Genomic DNA, 17,894 nt, shown 5'->3' on the forward strand with positions numbered 1-17,894 from the left:
CTCTGCCTCCCAAGTGCTGGGATTAAAGCTGTGTGCTACTACTCCTGAACCTTTTTTGTTTTTTTTTTTTTAAGGACAGATTATGTAGCCCAGGCTGGCCTCAAATTCACAATCCACTTGCATCAGCTCCCTGTTTGTTGGGATTATAGACATGTACCACCACATCTTGGGCTTTTTTCTTTTAGTTTGCTCATGTATTACAGGACTCTTTCCATGTCTTACTACCTTAATTTCTTTTTATAATAGCTATATAACATCCCAGTGTACAGATATACCATAATTTACTTAGTGGCTTCCTACTGGTGACATTTAAGCCATATACAGTTTTCAGTATTAAAATAGTGTTGTGGTAAATGTTTTTAAACATAGGTCATTGTATAGTTGAATTAATATTTGTTAGTATGGGCCCACATGAGTTGTTGGATCTGAAGTGCCACACTATTGAAGCCATTCTAGTGAACAAAGATCATTCAACACTTACAATGCCCTGGGAGTACAGAGCTGAGGTTTTAAAAGCCCTACCCCACCTCAAGGAGTACCTGTAGTGGGTTGAGATCATAGGTCAACAGAGCTCAGCTTTATGGATGCTTTCCTAGGATGGTGGTGTGGAGGAGCTCTGAGCTCAGAGAGTGCAGCAGAGGCCGCTGAAAGGGGATACAGCCAAGGTGTGTTCTCTGCCAGCCCAGCCCTGTGCCTGGTGTTGCAGAAGAAATTAGTTCTGAAGAATTATGATGCTCCCACACTTTCTCCTACACAAAGGAGGAGGTCCTGGCTGCTCGCCCTTTCCTTTCCTTGCCTTGGCACTCTCTGATTGATGATTGGAAATGATGGCAATACATAAACTATTTTTCTTTTTATTTTATGACCTGGTAATAGCAGTAACATATTTCCAGTAAATGTTTTCTATCGCAATAAAAAAGTTGTAACAAGACTAGAAATGGGTATAGTTAAGCCCTAAAGAAATCACACTTTCAGAGCTGTGGATTGAGGCAGTAACTCTGTAAATCATTTAATGTAGAAAGAGAGCTCTCCTTTAAAAGGGGGGGAGGGAGGCAAGGCAAGACCAGCAACTGGTTCTGTGTAAGTGCCTACAGCTGGCCTGCTTGAATCTTGAGTTTTGACCCTTAGAACAGCTGCCCACTTTGATGTCCCTGATGCCCAGCCCCACCCAGTGATTTTCTTTTTAATCCAAAGATCAAAACTGATGCGGGCTGTAGGACAGTGGTTAGGCAGACCTCAGGCCTAGCTCAGACACACCGTTGTCACCCTGACCTCACCACAGGCAGATGACGGGTCACTCCAGAGTTTACTTACCCTCTTTGCAGCAGAGGATAACAAGCCCTGCCTTGTAGTGTTGTTAAGATGCAAAGAGCTGATGTGGAGTGTGGAGTGCTCTGTCAGGACAGGAAGTGTCTGGTGTCGGTCAGTCAGTGTTATGCCCTGGGAAGGAAGCCATATTTGACCTGTTCTCAAAAAGAACAGGTTGATAATTTTGTCAGATTTGCCCAGCAGTGTGCTGACATTTATCAGTGCTTACTTTGTAGTAGGCTTTGTTCTACCCAGAATCAAATGTTGCATGCTTCTCTAGATCAACTTACCTTCTCAGTGTCGGATAGCAGCCAGCATTTCACCGTTGTCTTTCTGATTTGAAACCCACATTTTAATGCCAACCTGCTTCCACCTCTGCCTTTAGGATTTAGATGCTCCAGGACTGGAAAACAGCACACAGAAGTAGCAGATAAAGACTACCAAGAGTCTTTGCTTCTGAACTTCAAGGCAGAGAACGGCCTTTACTCTCCCACCTGTGGGCAGAGTAGACTGCCCCTCCTCCTTGGTTAGGCTCTGTTCTGTTCCACAGGATGATAGGCTCACATTTGTGTCCTAGATATGCTCTAAAAATCAAGCATTTGCCAGCCTTTGTCTTTAATTTCTGATTCTAGCTGACACATTCTTTAATGGTCCAGTGCAAGCTTTCTTTTGAGTTGAAGACTACTGTGTAAAAGTGATTTTGCTGTCCTATCAATAATGGTCATAATTTCCCCAATACTCTCATCAGCAGTGAATTGAGTCTTGCAGCAAAGAAATGGAAACCCCAATGCAGTGGTTGGAAGTGATTTGTCTTGTAGACGGCGTCTTCTTTCAGTAAAATCAGGTCAGTGTGGTGCTGCTGGGCCAGACGTAAGCCTGAGACGAATGAGTTGGAGGAAATTGATCATCTGAATCCTTACGTTGTTTTTAGCTGCGGTCACTTTTTCATGTCTTCTTTTCTTTATCTCTGTCTTTACGAAGTTTTAACTATTATGATCATCAGGCAGATTGTCTCCTCAGTTTGAGGCAGGCCTTAGATGAGGAAAGAATGCCCTGCCCACCTGCAGGATTGGCCTTCCCATCATGGATTTGGGGTGTATGTCCCTCCAGCACACCTCCGTCCATTCCCCCTCTCATCCTGGCCAGCCCCCGACCTGGGGTTTGTTTATCGCACAGACTGGCCCCTTGACCAGTGTGTTCTTCATTGCTATTGAAAGTTAATGGGGGCAAAATTGCATTCCCAAACATTTGAACCTGAAGTGGCCAGGGCAGAACTTAGTTGATCTCTGGTGATCGGTTCAATTTAGTTACGATTTTTTGCCATTAGGCTAGGGCTGAATGATGGTGATTTGGTTGAGGCCAAATGTCTGAAGAAAATTGGCTCTCTGATAAGAGTGCTGTTATCAGAGGGGGCTACCTTCTCATTTACATTTAGATGAGTATTGATTATTTATTTACTCAGAGAAGTGAGATTCGTTTCCAATCTTATCTTTCTCGGCTCTGCTTGTCAGCAGAAAGAGAGTTGGAGCTCCTGACATCAGGCCAGATAACAGCACTTTGTAGCAAAGATAAAAGTTGGAATGGGCCTTTTTCTAGTCTTGACTGAAAGGATAAGTTTTAAAAATTAGAACTGATGGGTCATGCTTTCAAAACCTTTCCTGAAGGTTTCTGCAGTTTAACTAGGCAAGAGAATTGACTGATGGGAACAGCTCTGGCCTTCTCTCTTTTGTAATAGGAATTGTGTTTAATTTTATTATATTGGGCCTTTTTTACCAAGAGCAAAGTGTTTGGGCTCAGAAGGGGCTGAAGTGTGACCTTGTTGTTAGCTTGTTCTTATTTTATCATTTAAATTCCACATTTTCCAGACCAAGCCTTGGAGGTGGAATAAGGTACAGTGGTTTTCACTTGAATGTAGTCCTGTGCTTACATTAAGTCAAGTAAAAGATGAGAGCTGCCTGCAGAGGAAGAGCCAGGATGGAGCGAACACCAAGTCCAGGAGCTTAGGGTGACTGGTGCTTCGGCACTCGAGTTTAGATGCCATCAGCTTGTCAGTGACAGCTTTGGCTGTGGGAGTCTCAGGATTGAGCCGAGTAGACAAGTTTGGTGTGGTGGTCTTCCTCTACCAGCCTCTTCCAGCCCATGTAAAGTGTTACCAGAGGAATCTCCCCAAATAGTTGATTGTGTGCCCTCACTGTCCTGGTAGTGTCTGTTGCTGTGAAAGAAACTTCAGATCATGACCAGCTACCCCAGCTCCCCTGTGTCCCCAAGCTGCCCCAGATTCTTCCAAAGTCTACATGGGTTCTTCAGGACTCCACAGGCATATACTCCCTGATTCTTCCTGTAGGCCTCTAGTCCTCCCTCAAGGTCCCAATCAGGGAAGAGCAGTAACCTGAGCTGACCCACTTCCGACCCACTGCACCCATCACTCACTGCCTTGGGTAAGAGCAGCATTTGTTTTGAACCCACCTGCCGGCGTGTCTCTCTGCCTCCCAGCCTCCCCAAGGGAGGCTCTGAGCTTGGCACATTACTGATGTTCAAAAACTGTTTGACAAGCTATGGATGGTTACAACACATATCCTTTGATATCTTAGCTGTCCTTGTTCTGTGAGTTCTGACATTTACTCATTTTCAGACTTATGAGGCCAGGAAACTAAAAGCCCTGGCGACTAAGAAAGTCTCTAATCTTAAATGCTTCCTGTAGTATCAAAACCAAGGTTTTTAGCAGAAAAACCCTTTTCACCCCACAGTATTGGTCTCACATGAGAAAGAATATGGACTTAAACATTAGTGCCAGCATTTCTAGCCGCCATATGTCCACCCTTGATGTGTTAGCCTGTTGTGCCCCATGGCTAGGGCTCTACCACTACTTAGTCCAGTATTTCTGGTTCAGCATTAGCAATAAAAACTATTGCCCAAACACTTTACCTAGGCAAGTTTTTGATTGTCTCACTTTATCCTCACAGCATACTTCTGAGCAAATTTTCTTTGGACCCATTTTACAGATGGTTATTAGTACACCAGAATGCACAGCTAACAGTGGTCCTCCCCTGCAAATTCCAGGACTTTTTTGCCTCAGCCAGCTTTGTCTCTTAGTTGCTTATTCTTAGCTTTTTCTAACTATAAGAAACTCTTCAAGTTGGTGAATGGGAAATAGTTGATGAAGATGTAGCAATGAGCCTTTGACCTTTATCCTTTTCTTCCCACAGACCAGTCTCAGCGTCATTGGTCAATTACTTTGTTTATACCCTGCCTTTGCCCAAAAAAGATTTGAAATACAGACATTATAGTAGGATAAAAATGCATAGACCAAAGCCGGGCGGTGGTGGCGCACGCCTTTAATACCAGCACTCTGGAGGCAGAGGCAGGCGGATCTCTGTGAGTTCGAGACCAGCCTGGTCTACAAGAGCTAGTTCCAGAACAAGCTCCAAAACCACAGAGAAACCCTGTCTCGAAAACACACACACACACACACACACACATATATGCATAGACCAGTCAACTAATGAAAGGAGAAGGAAACTACGGATTAAATGACAAAGTGTTCTGAGGAAGAGAGGGTGGCACAGCAACATGTGCCTGAGTCACAGCAGTCAGGGTTGACAGTGAGTGACAGGTTTCCTAGTGAACAAAGGGGAAAAAGAGAGGTGGTAGATGTTAGTGACAGATTTATGCTACGCTTTTGTGACAGTACAAAAGCAACCAGGTACTTTAAGAAAGACCCACTTTCTGTAGCACCAAGGTCTTCAGAAAAAGGTGCACACTGATGGGCTACAGGACGGCTTCCCCATCTTCAGGCTTGAATATGCACTTGTTTTCCATCAAGTTCTAGCTCCAGCTAGTTCTCTGCTGTTATGGAACCATGTGCTAACCCTTCATATTTTAGTCAAAAGTCAGAGAGATCAGGGAAAGCACACTGAGCATGTACCCCAGCCAACAGACCCTACAGATTTTCTTTGAAGCTGATGTGCTGAGATGTTTGCCTTGAGTCTATAGCCTCGCCTGTGTGTTATAGCTCGGAACTTTCTCAAAGCACCAAAGCAGTATGTTGTTCCTAGACCATTACATGTTGTGACATTGCTGCAGTAAATACATTGTAGGAATGCCTAAGCAGGTTCTTGTCGCTATAGAGTGACTGCTTCCCAGAACCTTCCCTTTGTGTTCCCCTGTGCACCAGAGGGCATGCAGCTTCAAGCACTGCTGTGACATTTTAAAGCCTTTTTTGCAAAGGTTGGACACTGCCTTGAGAGCCATGTACTGTTCAGTGCCTTTTCTACTTTATGAAATCATGTCTTTGGCAAAAGCACATTAATAGAAAGTGACCCACAGCTTAACTTTCTTTTTTTTTGTTTGTTTGTTTTTTTTTTTTTGTTTTGTTTTTCGAGACAGGGTTTCTCTGTGGCTTTGGAGCCTGTCCTGGAACTAGCTGGGCTCGAACTCACAGAGATCCGCCTGCCTCTGCTGGGATTAAAGGCGTGCGCCACCACCGCCCGGCACAGCTTAACTTTCTTACATGGCTTTCTTACATGGCTTTCTAGCTGCTGTTCTCTCGTTCTATGACAGCTCTCCAGAAGTCAGACACAACTGATAGAGATGTAGTTTGGCATATAGTAGGTGAAGGATATGCTAATCTGCTTGTTGTTTACTGAGAATTTGGTGGGTCATCACGGCAGAGAGAATGTGGGCCTGGGACTCTCCAGCATACATCCTAGTCCCACCACTTTCCAAGGGACATGGAGCAGCTGCTCAGCTCTGAGTCCCAGTTGCATCCCCTGTGAAATGGGATTTGTGCTCATTACTTCTCAAGATATCTTAAGAGTAAATGAGATGATAGGGAAGGCCTTAGTCAGTACTTGATAGAGAGTAGGCCTCAGAGTGATGGTAGATGGTTGGCGTTTCGACCCTTCCTTCACCCCGCTTCAGTTTTAGGATAGGGATGGTGACAGCACAACTGTAAGCAGAATTGCAGTGTTGTTGTTTGCCTCTCTGTTGCTGTGATAGAACACCAAAACCAGAAACAACTTGAGGAAAGAAGTATATGGTTCCTTAGTTGATAGTGGCGGGAAAGGCATGGCAGCAGGACCAACAAGCTGAGAGTTCACATCTCAGTGGCATACAGAAAACAAAGAAAGAACCAGAAATGTGGTGAGGCTATAAATTCTCAAAGCCCATCCCCAACAATGTCCTTCCTACAGCAAGGCTCCACACCGTAAAAGTTACATACCTTTCCTATACACAATTACTGACTGGGGACCATGTGTCATGAGCCTATGGATGAACATGTCTCATTCAGAATCCACCACAGTCGGAATGTCAGACACCATAGAGCTCTTGGCCCATGGCTTCCTCAGACAGCCCTCTGAGGTTGATACTATTATCATCCCCATATTACAGATGAAGAAACAGACAGGAGGTTAAATAAGTTGGCAACATCATAAACTAAATGGCTCAGCCAGGACCTGGACCAAGGCAATTGAGCCTAGCCTAAGATGTCTCGCTTCTCACTTGGGTCCAGTATGCTCTCATTACATGAAAGTTATTGATCCGGCCTTTTTTCTGGAAGGGTGTGTGAAGTCTTCCTCTGCAAGATCTCTTATCCAAGCCCCTGGCAAGAGTTTAGGTCTTAAGTCATGTCTTTAGCGACTTCGTTACCTTACCTTCCCCAAGCCAAGACCTGTCAGCCCTCACCAAGTTCAGAAATGGTTTGCAGCTTAGATTTTGCTTTCTAGAAACAGTAGGTCACTCAGAACAGACAGCAACCCACAGTGGAGTTTACTTTCCACAAACTGAAAGCAATAGGACAGCTTTTAAAGAAAGATGGATGTGGGCAAGGTAGCTCGCTGATAATGGAGTAGCTCTCTGATGGAAGGAGAAAACCAACTCCTCCACGTTGTCCTCTGACTTTTCTCTACTGAGCCCATGCTGTAGGAGTCAGCACACATACAGAGTCTTGTAGATGGGGTATGTGTTGCATGCATGTGTGTGTAATGTTTTTGTTTTTCATGAAGGAAAGGTGGAAAGGTCTTTTGGATAGAAAGATAAGGAGCTCCCCTCTTCATAGGGGCCTATATTGCCATGGACCAGAGCATAGCCATAGCTCAGGGTATTGGTGAAGTTCATAAGGGCCTGCATTACCACGAACCACAGCACATCCATAGCTCTGGGTGTTGGTAAGCTCATTAAAATGAATTATTTTAGATCATTTTCATTTTGAATTTATATAAACCACAAGTTAAGTGATCCTGAACGAGATTGATCTACAAATCTACAAAAATTTTTATTTACGAGGTGAGCTGTGGCCTCTCTAATTGGCTGGCAGTTTATAGTTTGCAGGAAGAGGAAAAGCTCAAGGCTCAGGAGTGATAAATCCAAAAGGACCTTGGGCCTTACTCCACTCTTGTTACTTCTTACCTAGTGATCTTGGGGGTTTCTCCATGTGACATGGGCTGCCGAGGCTATCTGCAGGATACATGATGATTCTAATAGAAAGGTCTGAACAAAGACATTTCAGAGTGTGGTAGGGAGTCGGTTTAGGACAAGGGGCCCTTAACTTCCCTGACTTCCCTGGATGTTGCAGAGACGGGAAATTTTAAAAAACTCCTGAAATTCCCTCTATGGCATCCAGGCCCTAGTTCCCAGTGGACAGGAAAGGAGGGCAAACACACAGGCCAGCTGCCAGTCTACAGGTTGATTTAGGATGAAATTGTGTAAATGGCCCTGTTTCAATTGAAAGTATTGCCTGTGAAAGGCTCTTCGCAGCTCTGCAGTGTGTCGTAATTACAGCAGTCTCAGAAAAAATGACGTAGTAAGAAATTGGAAAATTCTTAGGTAAGTGCAACATTTTAAGTTAAAAAACATAGCCTTTGTTATGTAGAAATTTGAAAAATACAGGAAAACACAAAGGAAAAAAATAAAGTCGTACATAATCCCATTATTACAATGTAACTACAGTTCACTTTTTAGTGTAACGGCGTAAACGAATGCAGACAGATTGTAAAAATATATATACAGCTTTAATGGCGAAATAGACTTACAGAGCCACCATTCCCGCGGAGACCAGGAAAGCAGAAGGGACTGCTGGGAGCACGCTTGCCAAATTTATAGGCAAACATTAGCCCGAGGCGAACACGCCCCCCAAGGGGCGGGACTTATCCCTACATCTCCCCTTTTTGTCTAAATAAGACAGAACCAAACCAAATACAACTATATACAATAACAACAAGTAATAAATATAACAAACAATATTGAGAACAAAAGCTTTGCTAAACATTCTATCTCAAGGAGTCCAAATAATATAGAGAGTAACTACAATTATATAATCTTCAACTTCGTCAAAGATCTGAGAAGGGAATAAACACTACTCAACAAACTAGATATATCCAAAATGTGCAACAATTGACAGAGACAACTGACTACCTGGGCAATCACCCAAAGTCTTGTTTGCAATGTTGAGTCAACCAATTTTGGCTAAGGCCTAACATAACTGACATAGCATTATTAAAGGCAAGGAACTTTTCAAAACTATCTTACCCTGTCTTGGCAGGATATGACAGTCCTGTTTTATCCATTGATGCACGCTCTGTATCTCTGTCAGTGGTTGAGGTATGGGCATTTCTTTGCCCAAAGGCCAGTTCTGCCAAATAGAAAGGCTCCAGGTGGAGTGTCTTTGGTGCTCAACATTCTCTCGGGAATAGAGCGGTGTTGCCAGGAGCAATTGTGTCTCACTATCACGAAACTCTGAGTTAGATTAAAGGCCATTTTCTACAGCTCTTTGAAGAGGTCGAAGATTATCTATCTATACTGAGTATAATCTCTATATATCTAGAGAACCTGATTAGTCTAATTATAAATGACAAACTTAGATGACTATTTGTCTGTATAATTCTCAATATCTATCTAACTTAAAGACTAAGACAATAAACAACTGTGTAACAAATGAGGATAATGACCTCCAAATATAAACACTGTACAAATATACATTGCAATATGGTAAATATATATCAATACACAAACATTATATAAGTATCTTAATCAGAGGTAGAAATGTACACTGCAATATGGTAAATATATACAATATATATTTATCAATACAATATATGTCAATACATAAAAAATGTTTTAAACAGAGATAGAAACATGCATGCATACAGTAGTCAATATAATTTAACTTTGTATCAATATACAAGAATCGATACCAATATATTTGTCTAAAAGCAGTAACTCACAATTATAAATCTATTATCCCATCATTTTCCCTCTTTTTTTTTTTTTCAAAATGATCCCTGAGCTTATAAAATTCCTCCCCCAACCTCCCAACCCCTAAATGATGTCCCTAAACCCAGGGGTAAACTTTACTGGGAGAGGGGACGTCGTCCTCTAGAATTACTTCCAGCTGTCATGGGGCGACGTTCTTTCTGGGGGATCCTGTGAAAGTAAAATGATGGTTAAATTTCAAGATCAATGTCTTTTAAAATTGCAAATTGTCTCTGAGTATTTTGTGGAGGTCTGGCCAGAATGTTGTACAAGATGTGCACCATTTCAGCTAACCAAGTTGGGATCGTCTTGTGCAGCTGGTATCCAAAACAGGTCTTGTAGTAACCCTATCAGTATCATGACGTCATATCAACCAGGTAGAGTTGTTGTTGTGGGGCCCCATCTTCTTCCTGGAAACTTCAAATGTCACTTCAGGAAAAACTCATTGTTCATTGTGGAAAAACTTAAATATTAATCATATAGACATACATATATATATTCAATGAAAGGCATGATAGATATATTCAATGAAAAGTATGATAGATATGGAGAAAAGCAAAGATGTTTTCTAAACTCATATTTCTTTCTGTCCCATATCATGGCTCTTGACATGAGACAGAAACTCCAGAAACTCTGGGTTTTTCTCTTATTAACAGGCTTGGAATTGGAGAGGGACTGAGCCTGAGTCCAACTTCAAAACCAGCTCTACGTATTTATAAGGAAATGTTTAATAAGACATATATATCTTTTCAGGAGCGATTTGCAATCCCCACTTAGGTAAAAGTATCTTTATTTCTTCAAACAGTCTGTTCAAGGTATCCATGTTTGAATCGGATAACAAAATGTCATCCATGTAATGGTATACTATAGATTTGGCAAATTTCTTGCGTATTATTTGCAATGGTTGGTTCACAAAATATTGGCACAGGGAGGGGCTATTTAACATACCCTGGGGGAGAACGGTCCAGTGGAACCTCCTCGAAGGTTGAGAATTGTTATAAGTAGGCACTGTGAAGGCAAATTTTTCTCTATCTTCTTTTTGCAAAGGTATAGTGAAAAAACAATCCTTTAAATCAATAACTATGAGAGGCCATCCTTTTGGTAATAAAGAGGGCAAAGGAATTCCAGATTGCAGAGGGCCCATAGGTTGAATAACCTTGTTGATGGCCCTGAGATCTGTCACCATTCTCCATTTACCTGATTTTTTCTTAATCACAAATACAGGAGAATTCCAAGGGCTGGTAGATTCTTCTATATGTCCAGCATCTAATTGTTCTTGTACCAGCTGTTCTAAAGCCTGTAACTTTTCCTCAGCTAAAGGCCATTGCTTTGTCCATATTGGTTTCTCAGTCAACCGTTTTAGAGGCAAGGCTGTTGGTATCTCTGAAAGGACATCAATTGCTTGTTCTTGTACAGCCCGAATGGCCGGTTTTCTCCATTTGTAATATCTTTTAATATTATTCTCAGAAATATAGGCTCTAGAAGTAGCAGGAATGTTAATTTTGGTATTCCATTGTTGTAATAGGTCACGACCCCATAAATTCATTACGATATTGGCTACATATGGCCTTAATTTTCCTATTTGTCCCTCTGGCCCTATACATTCAACCCATCTCGTGCTCTGCCTTACTCGAGATAGGGTTCCAATTCCCAGGAGCTGAACATGTACATTCTGAAGAGGCCAACACGGATGCCAAGATTCTGGGGTAATGATACTTACATCAGCACCTGTGTCCAGCAGGCCAGTAATAAAAATGCCATTTACACACACTCTCAGTTTAGGTCTTTGATCATTTATAGAAGTTTGCCAAAACACACGTAACTTATCTTTCTGATCATCATTGCTTGTGACAGTAGGCATGGGGCTTCCTAATTGTCCTGACGAGGCACGTTCTCTGCAGAAACTGGAAATGACTGAACCATGTTTGCCATGGGGGCCTGTGAGGCCCCCCCTCTCACGTTTCCCGACTGTATCAGGTTGCCTTGCCTATCTCTTGTAGACCTGCATTCATTTGTCCAATGTCTGCCTTTTCCACATCTTCTACATAAACCTTGAGGCTGAGTCCTATTTCTGTTATTTCTAGAAGATGCATTATTATTATTATTTCTGAAAGATGCATTATTATTATTTCTGAAAATCCTTTGTCTACAATTCCTTTTCATATGACCCATTTTGCCACAATTAAAACATTTGGTATTCTGGTGTCTCCTTTTACCATTGGAAATTGCTTCTTCTACCCATGCTTCAGTGCCATAATCAAATGTATCAACATTGAGTGTATGCAAGACCCATTCTTCCAAGAGCGCTGATCTGAGCTTTAAAGGACCCAAAATCCTTTTGCATTCCACATTTGCATTTTCATAAGCCAAAGACTCAATCATTATACATCTTGCTTCTGGGTCAGATATTCCTATTTGTACAGCCTTAGTTAATCTTTGTAAAAAGTCACTAAAGGGTTCTCTCTGACCCTGTTTAACTCTGACAAATGATGCCATTCTCTGTCCTGGGTCTTGTACCCTGTCCCAAGCCCTTAAGGCTGCTGTAGTACACATGGAGAGTGTGTTTTCATCCAAATTAGCTTGCTCCTGAGGGTCGGAAAAGAACCCTTCACCTAGAATTTTATCTAAGGAAATGTCAATTCCCTTCGCTTTTTCCTGCTGTTCTAAGAGTCTAGCCTCTTGCCTGAATAAGCATTTCCATTTCAATTGCGGTCCACTCTCAAGTACCGCAGAGCTCAGCTGGAGCCAGTCCGAGGGGGTTGCTCTGCTTGTCATGGCCCAAGTTCTTATCATCTCTTTAACAAAAGAAGCTTGCATCCCAAAAGTCATGACAGCCTGTTTTATTTCCTTGAGATCATTCATACGGACAGGCTCCCATGTATCCTCCTTGATGACCCTAGGGTTTTTGGAACCAATCACCTTCTCTGTTGTTATTACTGGAAAGGCAGGTAGAGCTGCAGGTAGAGCTTTGTGGAAATTGTCCCGGAGAGATTTACCCACAGATGTAGTTAAAATTTGCCTTTCTACCCTTTGCTCTTCTTCATCAGAATTTAGAAATTCCTCAATCTTTTCAATTCTATTCACCATTGCCTTCTGCAATGTCTGAATCTCCTGTCCAGAATTATGTTCCAAAGCCTTCATTGAGGACTCTAAAGTATGAAGTTTGTTCGTTAGAGATAACATCTCATCTTTGGACATAATTTTTATGGCATAAACCGTGCCTTCTTGTATTGGCAATCTTTCCGTCAATCTGTCATAAGCTTTAAACAAAATCCGATTGTCACATTCAGCAGTTTTGATTCTCTCAGTTAATGTTTCATTTCCTACAGAAAGGGACTGAAGCTTATGATCCAAATCAGCTGTTCCCTCTTCCATAGTAATGAATTTCTCCTTAATATCAGCCACTAATGTTTCAGTTCCTACTGAAAGGGACTGAAGCTTATGATCCAAATCAGCTGTTCCCTCTTCCATAGTAATGAATTTCTCCTTAACATCAACCTGGAGAACTTCAAAATGATTCTTGAGAAGATTGTTGTTATTCTCAATTGTTTTTAAGCATTCAATCTCTGCCTTAAGAATCCTGGATTCGTCTCGTAAAGACTTTATCATATTTCTATTATCAAACCATTTAGTGACAATGAAAACTACGAATCCCAGAAGGATCCATAGATGTGGGGTGATAGACACCTCTTGTAAAATCTCCCACATGGTACAATTAAAAAAAACTGTTAAATTCTTGAATATTAATGTGTTCAGACATTTTATTTATAAAAGAAAAATTTTTTACCTGCAATGATCAGTTCCTGCCAGTGGTGGTCTCTGTGTTTTTGGAGCCTGTCCTAGAACTAGCTCTTGTAGAACAGGCTGGCCTCGAACTCACAGAGATCCTCCTGTCTCTGCCTCCCAAGTGCTGGGATTAAAGGCATGCGCTGCCACCGCCTGGCAGGCCTTAAACTCACAGAGATCCACCTGCCTCTGCTTCCCAAGTGCTGGGATTAAAGGCGTGCGCCACCACCGCCTGGCAGGCCTCAAACTCACAGAGATCCGCCTGCCTCTGCCTCCCAAGTGCTGGTATCAAAGGCGTGCGCCACCACCACCTGGCTAAGTCACTTTGTATCAGACCAAATCTGCCACTGTGGCGGCTTTTGTTGCAAAACCACAGGTACTTGAGCTTCTGCTAATTCAGGCAGTGAGGTTCCGCTGCAAACTTAGCCAAGGCAGGCAGAATGGGCCTGTGTGGCCGAGTGTGTCTCAGACTCGGCACTGGGGCCCGAGTCACGAACTAAAAAACAGCACCCGGGAGGGTGCTGTGTTAGCTAGCGGGCTACCCGCTTGAGTCGGGGGCAAAATAGCCCCACGTTGGGCGCCAAAATGTAACGGCGTAAACGAATGCAGACAGATTGTAAAAATATATATACAGCTTTAATGGCGAAATAGACTTACAGAACCACCGTTCCCGCCGAGACCAGGAAAGCAGAAGGGACGGCTGGGAGCACACTCGCCAAATTTATAGGCAAACATTAGCCCGAGGCGAACACGCCCCCCAAGGGGCGGGACTTATCCCTACATTTTAGGAACAGTTTTCTTAACCCTGCACTTTCATATGCATTTTTATAACAATAATTATCCTATAAAAATTGTGCCTTGGGGTTTGTTTTGTAAAATAACATGCTATGAACATGTTTTGTAATATTGAATATCTTAGAATTACTTTTAATATCTCTGAAATACTCAACAATATTTTATTTAGTAGGCTCTTTGTTATCAAATCTAAGTTGTTCCCAAATTTTGAGTGTCATGACACTATTAGATATTAGAATCTTGGGTTGGGGATTGATTTTAGGACCTCCTTGGGCTCCTGAGTCTGCAGGTGCTCAGGCCCCTCTGTCCATGGTGTAGTGTTTGCATAGCACACTCTCCCACAAACTGTGACTCTGGAGTCTGTGAAGTGCTTGGTACAGTGCAGGCTGGGTAGTTGCTCTATGGATGATGAGGAATGATGGGAAATATTAAGTGTGCTGTATACACAACTTTGCCCAAGTGTTTTCAGTCTGCAGTGGTTAAGTCACACAATATAGATACAGGGGGCTGATGGTTATAATTAATCTTTGTACCCAGATCCCACTATAAATTTATGGAAATTGATGCATGGCTCTGACATGTTGCTTCTGGGGTGTTGGGAATAGAGAGGCCTAGATTTTTCCGGGATCTCTGCACTGCCTCTGCTGCCATCCTCAGCTCTCTCATACCTCCTTGTATCTGGCCAAACATGAGAGTTTCCTGTGTCTCTCACCTTTCCAATAACCATGAGCAAATTACAGGCACAGTTTCGAATCTGACAGAACAACATTGCTATTTAGGTTGACAAAGAAATAATGAATAAATGTATAAAATGTCCTGCTGCCTTTTCAGATCTGCCATAACCCTCAGGTAGAATGAGATGGGTAGAATTCTTGGTTGTGAAATACTGCACCATGTCTCTAATGTTTCCACAGATGTCTTAATAAAAGCATAAACAAAAAAGTAAAAACAGCTGATAGGTAGCTTCTACCTTTTCATTAGCAAACCCAAAGCCTGGGATCAACTCTGTATATTTTGTGTTTTCATTTCTTTGACTTCTTAAGCTATCATAGAGTTCTACACATACCTTATTCCTGATTGTAATTGATCAGTGTGCGATGATTATTAAAAAGTACCTTGGCAACAGGGCCTCGTGTAAAATCAATGATTCCTAAGCCAGTAGGGGTGTGTGTGTGTGTGTGTGTTTGAGACAGGGTCTCTCTACACAACCCTAGACCCACCTGCCTCTGCCTCCCGAGTGCTGGACTTAAAGATGTGTGTTAGTTACCATGCCGGCTCTGAGTCAGTGTTTTATTCACGTCATCTTTGTCTTCATCATACTTGTTGAGGTATAAAGTCTAGAAACAGGTCCAGAGAGGATGATAACCTGTTCCATATCAGAGAAACAGGGCAGTATTTTGTGCCTCCAGTTCATTCTCTCTCAGACCTTTTACCTAGTGTGGGAAGAACTAAGGACGTGGTGAGAGGAGCCAGTTTCTGGTCTTGGGTAGTTGCATCCTTGAGTCAGACATTATCGTTTTCATTTGGCTTTCCCTGATGAGTGGTAGGTCATTTCTGAGTGTTACATTCACCATTTCAGACTTCCTCCCCTCCTCCTGCCCCTTTGATCTTCCAGGCCCTCAGTACCGCCTGGAGAAGCAGAGTGAGCCTAACGTCGCAGTGGACCTGGAGAGCACGCTGGAGAGCCAGAACACCTGGGAGTTCTGCCTGGTCCGCGAGAACAGTATGTTGACTGCCTCGCTCTGTGCTGCTTCGTCTGTTGCAAACATACTTAGGAGTGACATGGTTGACCATACTTTCTGGCCTGGCGTCCCTAAGCAGATGAAAAGTGACCACAGCTCTCACTAGAAGTGTGTCTCAAAGCAGAATGATAGATTCTGTGCTCTCTGGTAGTCTGCATCCTGTTTAGCACTTAGTGATTAATATTTTCTCTTGAACTACGTTTTCCTCATTTTGGAACAACCCTGGAAACAGCTCAGAAACAAGAGGCTCTTTCTCAGGCAAAGGCTCTTTTATATATACAGCAACTGGCCTTGTCAGTGTCAACTGCTTAACATCATGTTTTAGAAAAATTTAAACACTTGAATATTCTCAGCGAAGGCATCATAGTGACTCCAAGTGACACATTGAGATCTGGATTTCTTCCCTTCCAGTCTCCAGAGTTTCTGAGTTGGGAAGTTTTGTTCCCCAAACAGAAGGAGATAACCTGCCCATAGCCACTCATGCTCCAGAGCTGTTTCTTCTGCCTGGAGTGCTCTTCCCATCTTTTCTTGCTAGCTCATCCATGTCCTTGTCTCAGTTTAAACGTCACATCTGCAGAGATAGTCCTATCACCCAAACCTGGTTCATTCCTCATCTGAGACCCCAGGAGCTATCTCAGAGTGTTCTGGTTTTTTCTTCATGGCATGTATTGCTGTTATTAATTTTGCCTAGTAACTGGCTAATATCTACCTTCCCCACTGGATTATAAGTCTGCAAGGGCATTCCTGAGCCATGCTAGTTGTCCCTCATTAGCTCAGCAGCCTGCTAAAGACTACACACTACAGAAGCTCAGGAGAGATAGATGAGTGGGCTGGAGAGATGGCTCAAAGGTTAAGAGCATTGCCTGCTCTTCCAAAGGTCCTGAGTTCAATTCCCAGCAACCACATGGTGGCTCACAACCATCTGTAACGAGATCTGGTGCCCCCTTCTGGCCTGCAGGCACACAGACAGAATATTGTATGCATAATAAATAAATAAATTTAAAAAAAAAAAGAGAGATAGATGAGTGAGTGAGTAAGTAAAAGGCCTTTAGTCCTGCTGCTGATCCTTAGCAGACTGGACTGCTGCTCCTTCACCAGAACCCTTGGCTGCCTCTGGGACAGCATGCACACATTGACCAGGAAGGAGAGATGTGGCTTTCAGAGCAATTTCTCAGATAAAGGTTGATGGCCTCACCATCTGTAGGTGGTTATAAGAATCCTATGTAAGAACATAGAAAATTAAAAATCAGTAATGCCTAAATGGTCTAAAGACACTTAGATAAGTGATAAATATTCATAAATGTGTGTTCTCTCAAGAATCTAATATACAAGTATTTTTAGGCAAAATATGATGTTCTCCCCTTATCAAATAAAGCAGGTATTTCAGAAGTATTCCTTCTGGACTGGGCATGGTGGTGTACAGCTATTATCAGCGCATAGGAGGCTGAGGCAGGAGAGTCAGAAGTTCAAGGTCATCATTAGCTACTTAAGTTTAAGGCTAACCTAAGATACATAAGGCAGTATCTCAACTAAAATAAGCAATAAATAAATCCTCATGGGTAGGGAAGATCTGAGGATGCTGACATACTTAGATGCTGGTGACAACAGTGGAATCTATTAAAGATACTAGCTGGATATATAAGAGGACTAAGAATTGTTTACACAAGATTTCCACTTTGGGGAATCTACCCTGAGAAAAGACCTAAAATGCAACAAAGATTTATGTATATTATGGTTTTTACAGTGTTGTTTCTGCCTCCAACTAGGAAAGTCATAGTTTAAGTTCTATCCCTGTATTGGGGATTTATGCAGCTTCTTAGTACACTGACTAAGAACAATAAAATTAGCCTGGAAATCAAAAAAGGGAAAGAAAATTGGTATGCACTTGGAAATTGAGAATTAAACTTCTGATCCTGTGAGTGAAAAAAAATAAATAATAATAATAGACATTAGAAAATATGGGGGGTGCATAGCTTAGTGACAGAGTGCTCGCCTAGCGTGTGTGAAAACTTG

General features: G+C 42.3%; 1 protein-coding gene across 10 annotated transcripts in view; it reads left to right on the plus strand.

Moving 5' to 3' along the window:
- Positions 1 to 17,894, plus strand: part of Mapkap1 (MAPK associated protein 1) — a 254,905-nt gene that overhangs the window by 176,654 nt on the left and 60,357 nt on the right. For 9 of the 10 annotated variants that reach the window (XM_041674614.1, XM_041674611.1, XM_041674617.1 and 6 more), the window contains one exon: positions 15,755 to 15,862. The exons of the other annotated variant lie outside the window; for it this stretch is intronic. In XM_041674614.1, coding sequence (XP_041530548.1) covers positions 15,755 to 15,862 — 108 coding nt within the window. The remainder of the gene's footprint in view (positions 1 to 15,754; positions 15,863 to 17,894) is intronic. 10 annotated transcript variants of the gene reach the window in all.

The sequence above is a fragment of the Microtus oregoni genome, unplaced genomic scaffold (genome assembly GCF_018167655.1).
Source record: "Microtus oregoni isolate MIOR12 unplaced genomic scaffold, Mior012 000025F_ref0000491, whole genome shotgun sequence".
NCBI classification, from domain to species: domain Eukaryota; kingdom Metazoa; phylum Chordata; class Mammalia; order Rodentia; family Cricetidae; genus Microtus; species Microtus oregoni.